The sequence below is a fragment of the Motacilla alba genome, chromosome 7 (genome assembly GCF_015832195.1).
Source record: "Motacilla alba alba isolate MOTALB_02 chromosome 7, Motacilla_alba_V1.0_pri, whole genome shotgun sequence".
NCBI lineage: Eukaryota > Metazoa > Chordata > Aves > Passeriformes > Motacillidae > Motacilla > Motacilla alba.
Window position 1 is genome coordinate 27,041,525 of NC_052022.1, and position 15,336 is coordinate 27,056,860.

At 41.3% G+C, this 15,336-nt stretch overlaps 2 protein-coding genes across 5 annotated transcripts; one reads left to right on the forward strand and one right to left on the reverse strand.

Annotated features, from left to right (window-relative positions):
* Nucleotides 1–302: 302 nt before the first annotated feature.
* On the reverse strand, nt 303–5,621 carry NIF3L1 (NGG1 interacting factor 3 like 1). Its single transcript, XM_038142375.1, has 7 exons — nt 5,539–5,621; nt 4,930–5,358; nt 4,063–4,225; nt 3,463–3,589; nt 2,932–3,070; nt 1,535–1,618; nt 303–673 (listed from the first exon to the last, which is right to left on the reverse strand). Exons 2-7 carry the CDS (start codon nt 5,348–5,350, stop codon nt 489–491), a joined length of 1,119 nt encoding a protein of 372 aa, XP_037998303.1. The 5' UTR covers nt 5,351–5,358; nt 5,539–5,621; the 3' UTR covers nt 303–488.
* On the forward strand, nt 5,580–10,428 carry PPIL3 (peptidylprolyl isomerase like 3). Of its 4 annotated transcripts, none has more exons than XM_038142377.1 (7): nt 5,580–5,711; nt 6,406–6,452; nt 7,608–7,682; nt 8,464–8,557; nt 9,182–9,249; nt 9,631–9,749; nt 10,029–10,428. In XM_038142377.1, exons 2-7 carry the CDS (start codon nt 6,450–6,452, stop codon nt 10,153–10,155), a joined length of 486 nt encoding a protein of 161 aa, XP_037998305.1. In that variant the 5' UTR covers nt 5,580–5,711; nt 6,406–6,449; the 3' UTR covers nt 10,156–10,428. The 4 variants fall into 4 exon arrangements, with proteins under 4 accessions (XP_037998305.1, XP_037998306.1, XP_037998304.1 ...); XM_038142378.1 differs by having other exon boundaries at nt 5,623–5,759; XM_038142380.1 differs by lacking the exon at nt 5,580–5,711 and adding an exon at nt 5,731–5,842.
* Nucleotides 10,429–15,336: the final 4,908 nt, after the last annotated feature.

Here is a 15,336-nt window from a genome sequence, read left to right on the forward strand (position 1 = left end):
ATTAACTACTATTTCTGAATATTTAAATATATATATATTGATTATTTTTTATTATTATTAATAAATATATTGATTTGAAAATAAATTTATTAGGTGAAATATCAGTAGCTTGCACTGACTTGATTTGATATAACTGTAGTAGTGTAGAATTGCTGCATAAGCTTAAATCTGGAGGTAAGTCAGGTTTTATATATTTTACCCAAACTAATCCTTGAGTATCATGGTTATAAACTGTATCTAATAACATTAAGCAGTAACAGTAAATTTATTCAAGTACAGTCCAGTAATCAAATAAATGAACCTTTGGTATTCCAAAACAAACATTTATTTTTCTGACATGACAAAATATACCCCAGACTTTGAGGGACCATATAGTACAAGCATTCTGTACTGGACCAATTGAAAGCACCTTCATGAAGCTCTGCAATTCGATAGGTCTGTGCAAGGTAACACTATTGACTGAATTTTATCTCTCCAATTTTTTCCCCCTATGCCACCTGGAGAGGATCTCTGTCTTTCTCAGACACAACGATGTTGATTTTGTTCTGTAGGTGGATGGCGAGTGCATCACGCAGCTCTGACAGGAAGCCTCGCTCAGTGTTACTGTGCTCACACAGAATAACACTTATCCCATTGGCAACTGCATCCAGCACATCATGGTGGGACATCTCTCCTGCCATTTTGAGAAAGAAATGTCATGGAGATCGCAAATGGTACAGTTCAGGTAACCAGGCCTTTGCAATGTATGGAGCATCTCAGCTAAAAGCTGTGGTGATGTAATGGAATAGAGGCCATAAGCAGAAATGCAACACCACCTGCTCAGCAGGAACGTGGAACACTCCTGTTCCAGGGTCCTTTGAAAGACTCAGCTGATAGCCCTGTAGGCAGCCGAGTCAAACCACAGAAATTCCTTGCCATCTTTGAGTAGTTGTAAATTCTGCCAATTTGAGCAGAAAATAAAACATGCTCAGAGTGGTCTGGAAGAGGATGGAGGAAAGCAGTTCTGGGTCAGCTCTGCAGGGCTGCACATAAGGGGGAGAAGGGGCAGCAATTCCTACAGAATGCAAGGCAGCCTTCTCATTGCTGTGTTACAGGGAATAGCTGTCCCACTGCTGGGAAGAGAGAATAAGTGTCCCTTTGGCTAGACACACTGTGGAGTTTCTTTGGAAGGTTCTGTAGACTACATTATATTCTGTTTTGCATTAGGGAATTGTGTAGGGAATAGAATAAATATATGTTGGCAAAGGAGAAACATGCTGAAAGTTGCAACTCACTGCCATCAGCACTGTTTTTTTGTTGAAATAAATACTGTAAAGCAATGTTTTAATTCAAGTACCTTTCACTGTGCCACACTGCCAATTGATCCATGTTATTTCTACTTTAATGTTAGTTTGTCATTCCAGTAACTACACTAATTATTTCTCAATTATAAGGTAGTTCTTTGTGGTCAAATCTTTCAACCTTCTTATTTTTTGCTGGGGTTTTTTTCTCTAATGACTATTTTTATAAAAGTAATGAAACAGCAGTCTGTTACCTGTGAGATAGAGATCAGCTTCTGTTCCCTTCAGGACACTGCTCCCAGAACCAGCACACAGAGCAACTTTCTTCACTGGTGATTCTGCAGGATACAATGTGCCACAGTTAAACTCCTTCCCCTTTGTTGAGCCCTCATGTATGTATTGCTAGTAATTGTTTCAGTTAACTACTACCTTGATTTTAGAGTCATTGTAAATTTGTTGGAGGAAGAGACACATCTGTCACTTTGAAAGAGTCATGGGCCTATAACACCTCTGCCAATACAGCAAAATCCTCTGTGATAGGTAGATTTTTTCCAAGGGGCAGGAAACTTCACAGAAAACTCCAGCACAGAAGCTGGCTGCTGATGACCTTTCTCCTAGTGAGGTGTTAGTTAGGTTTCTGAAGTCTTTAATAGGCCACTACTCTTTGCAGGACTCTTGTGTTCCACCACCATTAGTTTCCCAACTTATGATGCCACTAAGGCAGCACTTTGCCTCTGAGATACACTGGTTCATAACTTTCAGCTCTCAGAAGGCCAGTCTTAATGCAAGCTGAAAGCTGCTCCATGCCAAAAAAAACTTGTCCATTTGCTGTGATTGCTAATTCCAAGTTATTACACATATGACAGTGACATGAATTTTAATTCTTCATATGTATTACATTCACTAAGGAGAGGGGACACACAACAGAGGGAGTTTTCAAAATCTGTTAAGGTTTTACAGTATGTTGCCTTGCAATTACTGTTGATTTAAGTGGAGTCACACCACACCATAAAAAGAGGCTTTGAAGTAGTCTGGGGATTTTTTAGTGCAATTGTCAGCCTAGTAAGATTTCTGCCTCCTAAATTACAAAGAGCTCTCAACAAATTTACTCTCACAAATTCTACCAGCTGTGCTCCTTGGACTTTAGGATAGGTAGCTGGGATAAGAGGATGTTTACTCCACATCTTCCTAATGACCCCACTGTTTAAACTAGTTCACCTTCTTTATGTTATCTTTCATCAAAACATGGTTCTGTGTTCATAATGATACCATAAAGTGTCTTACTCTTAAAGTGCTCTGAATTTTAACATTCAGTCACAAAAGGGAACATACAATCAAACGGTACACCATTGTGCCTGTTATCCTGGGTAGGAAAAAAAATTTAGTCATTATATAAATTAAAAAAATCATCTTTCATTCAACTTGTACTGTCCTTCTTCACCACATCAACCAGCATCCCATTAAAATACAGATGAAATTCTTTTCACATGACTGTAAATTCTAAGATGCTGTTTCTTAACAGTGCTTCCTAGTTCTTGGAAGCAAACCTGCTGAAGACAGCAGTGTTTCCCACTGTCATGCGCACACTCATGCTCGCTGTGTTCCTGCAGTGCCAGTCCTAGCAGGCAGTCTGGCTCGCAGGCTCATTTACCGAGTGTCCTGCCCGCTGCCACGGCCACGCGGACGTGGGGCAGCTGCAGGTGCCCTTTGATGCGCTCCACTATGTCTGACAAGGAGACTGGCTCACTCAGGGTGCACAGGCGTCCCATTCCAGTATGGGGAAGAAGAGGCTGAAAAAAATTTAAAATGACTGTCAGAAAGCTGACTCCAGATGCTTGCATTGCTGTCCACGCTGTAACAGGAGGAGTATATGGGGCTTGCAGGAACAACACTGAACTTTAGAAAGAAGTATGTATGTGATGTTCTCAAATGTAACATATGAACTATACCAGCTATTGGAACTGATTTAAGAATCAGAGTACAGACCACAAAGATAGTTTCATCGCTTTGGAAAATGGCTTCAGTTTTCAAGTGTGTCTTCAAATTCCCGTATGCCAGTATTTCAGAGCGCTGGGGTAGCACTGAAAAGCTGTGATGCCACTGACTACTGCATTTCAGTGTTTAAGGTACTCCGCTCACACAAGTAATACATTCACAGGAAGTAATTTTGTGATTTTGTTACCTTCTGTAGTAAGAGAATCTCAGTCTTGTGATAAAGAAAGCTGTTCTGGGACAATAATGCCACCACCTCCAGCAGTGCTTTCTGAGAGCAGTTCAGACTGACTCGTGTTTGCTCCTCACCTTCAACCCTGAGGAAAGACATGCCTGGTGCTTGTTAAGAAGCTAGATAAAATTTTGGCATTGTAATTACTACATTACAGCATTATAATTATTAATTTTGGCATTATAATTATTATTCTTTTATCCCAGTGGCTGTTCTACCACAGAGAAAGGAAAAAAAGGCAGCATTGTAATTTCAAGCCTAGACTTGTCTTGGAAGAAACAAATATGGGAATTTAACTCAACTGTCCTCACCAAATTTCCTGTAAATACTCTTTTTAACACCCCTAATATCTATGTGATGCTAGACTTGAGTTGCTATTACCATTTAGCATGACACAGATTGACCAGAAAGGGACAATTATTCCTTAAGTTTGTTGTTCTGTCGCTGAAAAATACAGCAGCAATGCACAGAGGAACAAAATTATCAGAACAGTAAAATACAGCAACTTATTGTTTCAAACAACAGGAAGAATACAACATTAGAGTGTGGAGCAGATACCTGACTGGGAGAGTAGTGAGACAAGAGATCGCTGGGATGTCTTTGATTTTGGACAGCACTGCATCCAGATGCTCAGCATCTGCACAGAATTCTACCCGGTGAGTGCCCTCAGCTGGACAGCTTGGCGCAGTTGATGGATGCAGTGGGACAGAAGTACAGGTGCCTGAGAAAACAGTACAAGATTGCTGGTTTATAAAGCAGGGTAAGTATCCTGACACTAATTTAGCACATATATGAAAGAGATGTGGCACAAAGATGCAAATTTTGCACTCAAATCCTTTTTTCCTGACCAGAACTGAGGGCTTTTTTTTCCTGTCTCCATTAGGCACAGTCTATTTTAAGTCCAAAGAAACTGATGGATATGTATTATTTGCCATTCTTAATGCCATCAGTTTTATCCTAAGGATTGTACAAAACCGAAAGAGTTCCTAGTTTGTATGACAGACTGGAAAAGACACAGCTACTGTAATCTGTAAGCCACAATACAGGATAAAAATCTAACATAATTTCACATTAAATACTTTGCAAACATTGAGATCTCATACTTCATAAATTAAAGGTGGTGATTTAAAGTCAGTGATATCATTGCAATCACAGTGGACAATAAATATGCTCCACCAGTTCCAGATACATCCAATCGTAGAGTCATGCATCTGAAAATATCCTCTTGGGTTTTTTTTCTGGTATATACTCCCAAGATAAATGTCCTAAAATGTATTTAACGTTACAGTACTATAAAAATATTAGGAAAAATAAGAACAGTCCTCAAATCACACCTGTAAAAGCTGGAAGGCAAATGATGAAAGATCCCACCTAAAATAGCATACATCTTTAATAATTTTAACTTTGTTCTTAACAGAATCTCACCGAGTCCCTTTGTTAGCCAGTTATTAACTCCGTGAGGTATGGCATCGTATGCCGTATGTGGAGAATAAATCCCGATTCTGTTCTCCAAGGCTCGGACCACCAGCCGTTCCTTCCAGGTTTTCCACGTTACTCGCTTGAGTGGTGCGAATATAGGAGGGTGGTAAGAAAGAACGAGGTCTGCTTTCTTCTGCACTGCCTCTTCCATCACCTCCTCAGTGAGGTCGTTAGTGAGGAAAAGGGTATTCACAGTGTGGGGAGGACTTGGTTCCACCAGCAATCCCACATTGTCCCAGCTTTCAGCCAGAGCGGGGGATGCGAAGTCATTCAGGGCAGACACGAGCTCCCGGAGGTTCATGAGGGCGCGTACAGGCGGGCGGCCCAAGGCACGGACGCGGTGGAGAGGCGGACGGAGCAGCGGCATGCGGGGACCTGTGCGGGGCAAACACAGGCCGCCGTGAGCCTCGGGAACCCCACCACCCAAACAGCAGCCACGGCCGCTCGGGCTGCGGACGCCGCCCCGCTGCCGGTCAGTGCGCTCGCCCACCCCCGGCACCGCCCAGTACCACCCGGTGCCGGGCGCCCTCCCAGCCCCGGGGCTCCCGCGCTCACCTCCCCCGGAGCCGGGCCGGCGCTGCGGGGCGGGACCTGCGCTCGGCCCCGCCGCTTCCGCCGCGCTCAGCGGGGCTGGGGCGGCCCCTCCGTAGGGCCGGGCGTGAGCTGAGGCCCGCGGGAAAGCAGCTGCTTCTCCCCGGCGGAGGCTGGGTCTGCAGCAGCCCCGGCAGGTTAAAGCATTCTCGGAGCGGGGCGGGCGGGCGGAGCTCACCTGTTCTGTGCGCGGCATTCGGTGGCGGTACCTCGGGCAGGGAGGGAGCGGTAGCTCCGGCTGCCGTGGGTGATGGGGAGCCGGGAGCAGGTAGGGGACACGGGCCCGGGGTTTCAGCGGCGAGGGCGGGTGTACAGAGGAGCTATTACCGCGTAAATCTGTCGGCTTCTACGCAGCCGCGGTTTTATTGCCGGCATTCTAAACACTTTATTTGAAAGTATAACAAAGATTATAAAAGTCTGCTTGGGTGCAGGTACCTGTCTGTTGCAGGCACTCACAGCTGTCACGAGTTGGCCCCAAATCACACTTCTGTTAAGTACTGGCATGTGGCTTCTACTTGTGAATTTCTGCCATCTACTATTCTGCCAGCTGCCATAATATTTGCAAAAACTGATTGCTTAGTATAAATTTTCATCCTAGGAAAGAATGTTTTTTGCCCTCTTTCCCGTTCTCTAAGTGGTCATTTTCTAGTAATTTTTCATTCTTTATATGCTGTGTAGTTGCTTAATGCAAAAATTTAGCCACAGAGTCACTGGAATGGCACCGTAGAACTGAGTGGTGTAAAAGCATCTAACCAACAAATATTTTAGAATCAAAACCAAATGGGGGTTGGCAGGAAAAAACCCAACAAATTTCTTATGTTATGTTTATAGGAAATCGCTGTATAGAAGGTTACCTTAGATTTTGATGAGCAGGCATGGTAAGAATAAAAGCACGTTTTATATGTTTTCTGAAATGGTCGTCTCTTGGAAAGCAAATAGCTGCTCTCCATCGCAAAGGATTGCATGTTTTATTCTGATGCTGTGAAGAACTTTTCATGGAAAGTCCAGGGTTTTCATTTCAAACTTATAAAAAGATACTGTGAAAAGGAAAACAGGCTAATTTACGTCCGTCTAAAACCTAATTATGCTTTTACTTTAGAGATCCCAGATTTTAATGCCACTTTGGCATGTATTTGATAATCTAGTTTGGTTTCTTTTGCCATAGAAGCATTAATCTAGTTGCAAGAACATACCTCTGCTTCAGCATATGTAAGCCTCTATACACACAGGCTTTTAAATGTTTAGCAATTCAAGAACTAGAGATAAGACTATATATGTCTAAAACTGATCATACGCCTTCTATAGCATCTTCATTGGACATTGTGGACAGCTGTCTCCTTTACTTGTATACTTTTGGAGCAGTATGCCAGTATCAGCGTGATGTTGATTTTTATTAGTTTTGCTATAGGGTTATCCCCACAGTAATTGTTTTTTGCATAGTTTAGCACTTTCCATAGAAGCACTGTGATATATATGGCCTGTAGAGATAAATTTGCTTAGGTCATTGGGTAACTGATTTTAAATTTTATGAAGGTAACTTATAAATTGTTAAGAAAAGTAAGTTAATTTGTAGATTTACTTGTCTGTGAAGGCACATTATATATGCTGCCATTCAGAACTAGCCTGATCAATCAAAAGGCTGCTGGCATCAGTTGCTCCTCTAGTTGTAAAGCAGTGAGGTGTGTGCACCATCCAAAATAGATATAACCTTGATTCTTCACCTTTACTTTCAAGTGACTGAGTAGGTCCTGTTTGCAAATGAATAATGTATTTCTGCAGTGTAACAACATGCAACAGCTACTGCATTACCATGGCAAACTTGATTTGTCCTGAAACTAAATGAAACCAAATGGTTTCTGGTGATTTTACTGGAAATGCGGATTGTTTGTGACAGTAGCCTTGCTTATGGCCAAATAGGACACAGTGGTTATACGCAGTGCAAACTTGCTTATGTTCTTTAGGGGCTGGGAAATAAAACAGTGTCTGTTAGTATTTTATTGCTGATTTAATTATTGTTTCTGCCTTTTGCTCAGGCTGTCACTCTGCATACTGATGTGGGGGATATTAAAATTGAACTATTCTGTGAGCGTACTCCAAAGACTTGTGAAGTAAGTCACGTATCAGGAATAGGATTGCCTAGTGATGAAACAAAGCAGTAGAAGTAGGTGAAGACTGTGGAGGAGGTGAAGTGGCTTTTGCAATTTCACCTTTTCATGTAATGCAATACCAACACTTTAAGGTGGTGCAGTGTCTGTTCCACTCATGGAACTTGTGCACTCTGTCATACTGCCTGGAGTTTCGTGCCTGTTTCTCACTTGATAAGGTTTAGTTAAGGGGTGCTTCTTTTGAAGTTCCAGCATCTCCCAAAGTGTCCTTTGCCTTTAAGGGGAAATAGACCACCTAGTGTGGGATTCTGAAATTTCCATGGGTTTACTCATACCCTCACAGACTTGATTTTAGTTTGAAAGAGTGAGACTCACTCACAGTTCGTCAGGGACCCCAGTTTTGAATTTTTGCATAAAATGAAATTGAAATAAATTTAATTTATTTTAATGAAAAAGCTGAGGCATTAAGTTATTGCTTACAAATTTACATGTGCCAAATAAAATTGTTGAATGGGAATGATACTTGAGAGCATGTCTTAGGCTTCTTGTTTGTTCCTCAAGTCAGACAGCCTTGCACTGAAAGCTTTTTATTCTTTGTGTGTGACACTACCAAAGGAATTTATTAGCTCTGATTTGTTTATGACTGCTCTGTGGCACTACTCTGGAATTCGCATGGTCACAAAGCCAAGCAGAGGTAAAAGAATTGATCTTGCCAATGCTGTCATTTTAGTAAGATAATACTTTTTTCAGTTGTTTGTTAATATTGTTTGTTTGATTTTTGTAGAATTTCCTGGCTCTTTGTGCTAGTAACTACTACAATGGATGCGTATTTCACCGAAACATAAAGGGCTTCATGGTTCAGACAGGGGATCCGTTAGGTAAATTCTTCTGTCTGGATCTTTCTATGGAAAAAATGTACATAAAAATAAAATCTAAGGAAATAAAAAGGAATTATGGGTATTACAACCAAAATGTAAGTAAAGTAAAAATATAAGAGCTATTGTATTGTTGATAAGAGTTTTTATGATGAGATTATTTTTTGTGGTGGGCTTACAGAAGTACAGGCATTACCCCAGTTTTAAGTAATCATGTATTCTACAGACTTGAGTTTTTACCAGCTGTTTCCACTAAATATGATGGTTCTGTTGACTAAAGTAGAAGCAGGTGCTACTGAGCTTTGTGTGGTTTCTCTCAGCATGAAAGGCTGCATCTAAAGCATTTGGGGAACCTGTCCCAGACAGTGTCAGCTGTTTGGGAGAAAAGCTGATTCAGTTGTGTCTTTTCATACTCGTACTGAATTTAATTTGAGGATATGTCTGTTTTGTTCTGCTACTTAATACGTTCCTTATATAGAGTTATGTCTTAGTGCAGTGTTAAGAGCCTGCCTCAAACTAATTGCAGGCTGTCCAGGGTCTTTGTTGTAAAATGCTGTTACAGAACGTAATTTCTGGATTCTTCAGCCTGAAAATCCAGTAATTTCTACTGTGGTGCTTCTTTGTCAGGCACTGGGAAAGGAGGTAACAGCATCTGGGGCAAGAAGTTTGAAGATGAATTCAGTGAATATCTAAAGGTATTTCTGTGCTCTCAATATGCACTTAGGTTTTCATTTCTACAAGAATTTTCTCTTGGTTGGAGATCAATAGCTTATTATTAAAATAGGAACAGGCATTCCTGTGTTTGGCAAGTAAGGTTTGAGGGTTTTCATCACAGAAAACAGAAGTAAAAAGAGTTTCTGACAGCATTTTTCATGCACTGAAGGCAAAGAAGTAATTTTTCACTGTAAGAGCCATTTTGAGGAGCTAATTACTGATTGTGATAGAATATATTAGCAACCAAGATTTGTTCTTAATAATGGTATTGAGGAAGAGCTCTAAGTCGTAGAGCACTTTGCCCAGGTTAGTTCTGGTTTCACAGATATGTATTCATGCTGAGGTTTTTTCCCCTTGTTCAGCACAGTGTCCGTGGGGTAGTTTCCATGGCAAACAATGGTCCCAACACCAATGGATCACAGTTCTTCATCACTTACGGCAAACAACCACACCTGGACATGAAGTACACAGTGTTTGGAAAGTAAGTGATTCAACTGCACGCCTCTGTCAGAGTATGTGAGGGACCTGAGTATTTCAGGGCACATGTAAATGCTTGAACTTCCTCTGAGAGTCTGTCGTGGATGCTTAATATTTCCTTTCAAAATACATTATTTCCCACATAAAATGTTTTTGTTGTCTTATTTTGTATCATCTGCTTGCAAAGTCCTTGCCTTGACTGTAAAGTGTTTTGAGATACCTCAACTGTGAAATTTAAATCATTATTAGAAGGCAATTTCCAGCACTTCTGTTTTTCTTGCAGAGTTATTGATGGCTTGGAGACCCTGGATGAGCTGGAGAAGCTGCCCGTGAATGAGAAAACCTATCGGCCTCTTAATGATGTTCGCATTAAAGACATTACAATTCATGCCAACCCTTTTGCTCTGTAGCCAGAGAATGCCACAACACATTCTTCAGAGACTGGTCAGATAATTCCCAGATTATGGGGTTTAAAGAGCCATCAGAAAGGGTTACTTCAGCTGGATCATATTTTTGCTTATTGAATGCAGAATTTTCAGGGGCTTTAACATTGTTTGGGAGTTGTCACAGAGAAGTCTTCTGCTTCAGAAGCCATGTTTTCCAGAGTATCTTCCAGCATTTTGATTTTTAAGCATTGTTTTTTATACTTGTAAAATAAAAAAGCTTTAATTTTTTTTCCCTAATCTTTGGGTTTTGCATTATCTCTCTGAGTGATGTTATGTTAAAGCAACGTCCTTTGCTATAATTTCATGCTACCAGTTTTGTGAAACTTTCTCATAAAGTGTCATCTTCCTTACTCAGTTTTCTCAAAAGAGTAAAGTAAGATACACATTTTTTTTCCCCTAGGTGAGAGCAGTATCATAAAGAGATGAAACCTTTCCCTCCCAGAAGATTAAAGAACATATTTAGAGAAGTATTTGCTCTTGTGCTGCTGTGTTGGAATGATAAGGTTTTTAGTCTTCCCAAAAGATAGATGGGAGTAATTTCTTCTGCTTCTGGCACAACACTATTGCTATGAAAGAGTAAGTATTTCTGTCCTTGCATAGCTGTTGACTGAAAGTAGGTAACATGGATTTACGGTAGCTTGTTTTTCATGATTTTTTTGCACAAAGACTAGGAGGTAAACAAAACAAAGAGCACTGTCAAAAAGGCTGTGGTCACATGGTGTTGAACAAATAAGAGCCATTCTGGGCTTCTTCCCCCAGTCCTGTCACCACCCAGTGAGCATCCCTTAGCAAAGCCCATTCTTGTATATACACTTCGTAATCCTAGGGAGGCTCAAGGTCCAGCTGACTTGCAGTCAGCTTCAGACCATTATTTTCCATTTTGAGACTTATCTTCTTAATATAATGAGAACTCATTTGCAAGAGAGGCAAGGGTATGCCAGGTACAGATTACTGAGGTAATGATAAGAGTTAATTAATACCTGCTCGAGGGGACAAAGTTTCTATATACTTCATGGAATGTTGCTTTAAGCTCCCAGCCCTTGTTCCAGGCTTAATACGTTTTAGTATAATGCTTCAGTCAGGTAAAGGATTTTATGCTTTTAGCTCTCTGCTCGTCTCTTCCTTACAACCAGCAGCAGTAGCAAGTAAACAGAAGCGTGCAATGGCACACTTGACCGACACTGCTGCCATGCAGGAGGAAGGACATACTGGGAAATTTCCTACAGTGCAAAAGAACTGTAAGTAATTAATAATTTAAAATTGTACTGAACTGGAAACAATTTCAGGTATTTTTTTTTCCTCCACAAAAAGAAGGCTGTGAAATAGCAAGTGTGAAATGCAGCAGCACCAAGTATTTTGCTCTCTTGAGGACGCACATTAAATGTAGATACTTTTTTTTTTTTTAATCTAATGTGTATTGAAAGGAGGGTGATCCTATTGGGACAAAATTCCAAACAAACTTCAAAATTGTATACTGCCTGTTTTCCTGGACTTGGTCTAAGCTGGAGAACAGTGGGCAGGAAGAAAATAATGGGGCATGATCCTTGAACAGTGCCAAACTTGTAGATATGTTAAGCCCGATTCCAGAGGCCCGCTAAGCCGGTCCCGGGCAGTACAGAGACACGGACGGCCTCGTCGGCACGGTGAGACGTTACCATTCGCAGTCCGGAGTCGCGTGCCGCCCGCCCCCCTCAGGCCGCCATGTTCTCTGCTGCGCCGTCTCGGGCGGGCAGAAAATGGCCTCGGCCGCTGTGGCGGGGCCGGAGCCTTTCCCCGGAGCCCCTGCTCGGGCCGAGCACGGAGCCTTTCGCCGGGGCCCGCGGGCATTCGGGGCCGTCCCTGCGCTCTCCTCGCTCCGCCCGCCCGGGGCGTCCCGGGGCCGGCAGTAGCCGCCGCCCTCCGGCCTGAGGCGCTGCGGTCGGCCTGGGGCTGAAAAGGGTGCGCAGTGAGTGAGTTCAGTGAGTCAGTTCGCTTTTCCTCATGGGGCAGCCTAACAGGGAGATAACCCGAGTTTTACTGTCTCCCATAGAAGAACTTCACTGAAATCTTGAAAAAACCACTGGGCAATATTTGCCCTTGTTAAGCACACAAAAGCTTTTCTTCTTCCTAGGATAATGCAGCACTGGGGGCCTGAGTAGCTTGGCAGGAGTGTCCGAGCCACACTATGTCTTTAAAAGGCTTTTTAAAAGAAGTTTACAGGATTAAGTTTCCCTACAAAAAAAATAATTAACTTGAAAAAAGCACTTGAATGAAAAAATAACTTGGAAGAATGAGCAGAGAAAAAAGCAAAAAACTGGGATGTTGAGGAAAAACACAATCATTATAGTTTAAATTTGATAATTAATGGTTTTGAAAATTAAGTGTCTGTGGATTGTAATTCAAAGAGTAAAATATCTTTGTTATACTTGGGGAATTCCAGTCAAACTAATGGTCCTGAGAGGCATAAAAGACCACTTTGCAGAACGTGCAACAATGCTAAGAATGGGAAAAGGACGCCATTCAGAAGTGCACAGGAGAAAAAGTGCTGCAACCATCTTTCTGAAATTCCTGGCAGGTAAAAAACTTCTGGACTTCTCGTATCAGCAGGCATGTTTTAAGATTTTGTTATTCTGATTAGGTCATGTGATACCAGATTGATTTTTGAGTTGAAGGTATTTCAAGAAAGATGTCTTGCAGCTTAAAACAAAAAGCTGCCTTCATAGGGGCACTAGAATGATTTTAGTCACATTTACTGGATCTTTTTGTTTTTGTAGTAATGATTCGGAAACCAGTTCTGTGAATGAAAGAGGCCTTTGTCAATGACACAGTTTTGCAGTCTCAAGTCCAAGGAAGGATGTGACACTGGGCATCCTAGTAGTCAGGGATCTGGTCTAATGTGACAGCTGGTGGCAAAAGGAAATACAAGACACTTTATAATACATGTCATCCTAAACCTCCACAGGTGACAGGACCAATTTTAATTTAGTGGGGTTTTTTTATTTTTTATTTTAAGAAGGTAGATTCTCATCTGTCAGTAATGATTGTTGGGTCTGGGGAATTCTGTGGATAATAGAAGTTTATTCCTTTGGCTCATATTAGTAGCTGACTGTTTTGCTAGGATTGCATTTCCTTCAGTGAAAATGTACAGTTTGTACATATGCTTGTGATACCACAGAACATGGTCCTGCTATTTGTTCACTGAATATATTTGAGCAGAATAATGAGCAATAACCATCAGCTGGAGTACTTGAAATACAGGTACTCTCACACCTTCAAAATTTATAATATGACAGGCATTTGCTTAACCCCTACTCTAAAATCCAGAGACAAGCTTTTAAACTAGATTTTGATTGAGTATCACTGAAATAGCAAGGGGGTCATACCAGACTGACGTTTTCAAGTATCTGTGAGAAATTTGTAGAATTAAATATGGATGATGGCTTACCACTAGCAGGGTGGGTTTTCTGATTTTTGTTACTCTGTTAAAAAACCTGAAGATTGGAGATGTAAGTGTGGTGGGAACAGAGTATAAGAAATGTGTAAAAAGCAGATTTACCCCCAAAGAGCTGCAGCCAGGCCAATTATCCAAGATCAGAAACAGGCTTGACTCACAGCTGTAACCAATAAGGAAGAACAGTCCTATGAGACAGGGAGAACGGGGACCTAGAGTCAGTTGCTGTCTGGGCTTCAAAGAAGAAGGAGCAGTGTTGAGAAGAACTGCCCATGAGAAATCACCGAGAAGGTATGGGACTCTTGCAATAAGATAACACTTTTGCATTGAGAACACAACATGTAAGTTAAATTAAGGTCTTAAGCCAAGACAGTGCAAAGCAAACATGTATCTTTTATGATTTAAAAAAAAATAGCTTCTTGCCAAATATTCATACAAGTTATTTAATTGTGATTGACCAAAACGCCTCTTTTAATTTGGACACAAGACTGTTTAAAAATATATATGTGTGTATATATATATCTAAAAGATAATAATTAAATCCCTTTGATTTAAGAAAAATACAGGGATCCTGAAATCATAAAGTAAAATTCAGTGAACCAATCTTTTAGAAGAAAAATAATTGTAATTTTTTGTTGCCTTCCTACTTTGAGTATCTCACCTGAAAATCTGTTCCTTGCCCTGTTTTCCTCCTGTAACATAAACTGTGACTTTCCAGGGGCTGAATTTGATGCACAGAGGGCAGTGCAGAGCTCCTGCAGTTAGCCATGGCCACGGAGCCTGTTAGGCTGAGCTCTCATTTGAGGGGTGTCACACGCTGTTGAACTGTGCTCCAGCAGCACAGCGCTCTCTTTCTTGAGCTCTTGGACTGGTTTGGAGTCTGGTATCAAACAAGAACCTTCTGCATGCTTTCACAGCACTGCTGCAGTCACAACCACGACATGTTAGGAGTACAGTGTATTCTCATGGAATGCTACCTTGGAGCAGCACTAGAGTTCCTCTAAGTTACTGTGAACCCAAGAATGATGCAGCATCTGTAATTCTCCTCAAATATGCTGGAAAGGCAGGGACTGAGGAGAATAATTTATGCTAGAACTTTAGCTGCCTTCCTCCATGGTGCCAAATAGAACAGAGATGTGGGCACAAGGGAACAGTATGAGCAGAACATTTCTACATGTTGCTTTCAGTCAACATTTTGGCAGCATCTTGGTGCGAATGATCACCTTAACATTTTTAATTTGCAAGCCATGCTAGTAACAGATGTAGCTTCATCTGTCACCACCAACAAATTCAAATACCTCAACTTTGTCATCTTGACAGTATTGCTGAAACTTGACATTAATCAACAAAGTAAAAAAAAAAAAAAGTAGGGTCAAGGGGATAAAACCTCAAGGGACAAAACCTAGTACACTCCACCTTATTTTAGGAAACAGATCAGTACTGCCTCTTTTTTCCTTAATCTGAAACTGATTACTGATTGCAGGGTACAGTGAAAACTAGTTATTGATAACTTCCTCGAACAATGAACAGAAATGTGTCTCTGTATTTCCCTTCAGAGCCATGGCAAGGAACTGGGGTCTTTGCTGCATCACACGATAAAAAAAGCAGGTAATTCTATTTTTATTTACTGGACTGCTAGAGTTTTATTTTAAATATTTTCAGACTAGGTTTAACACTCAGTCACCTCTTTGACAAGCTGGCTGTTCTGGTGGACT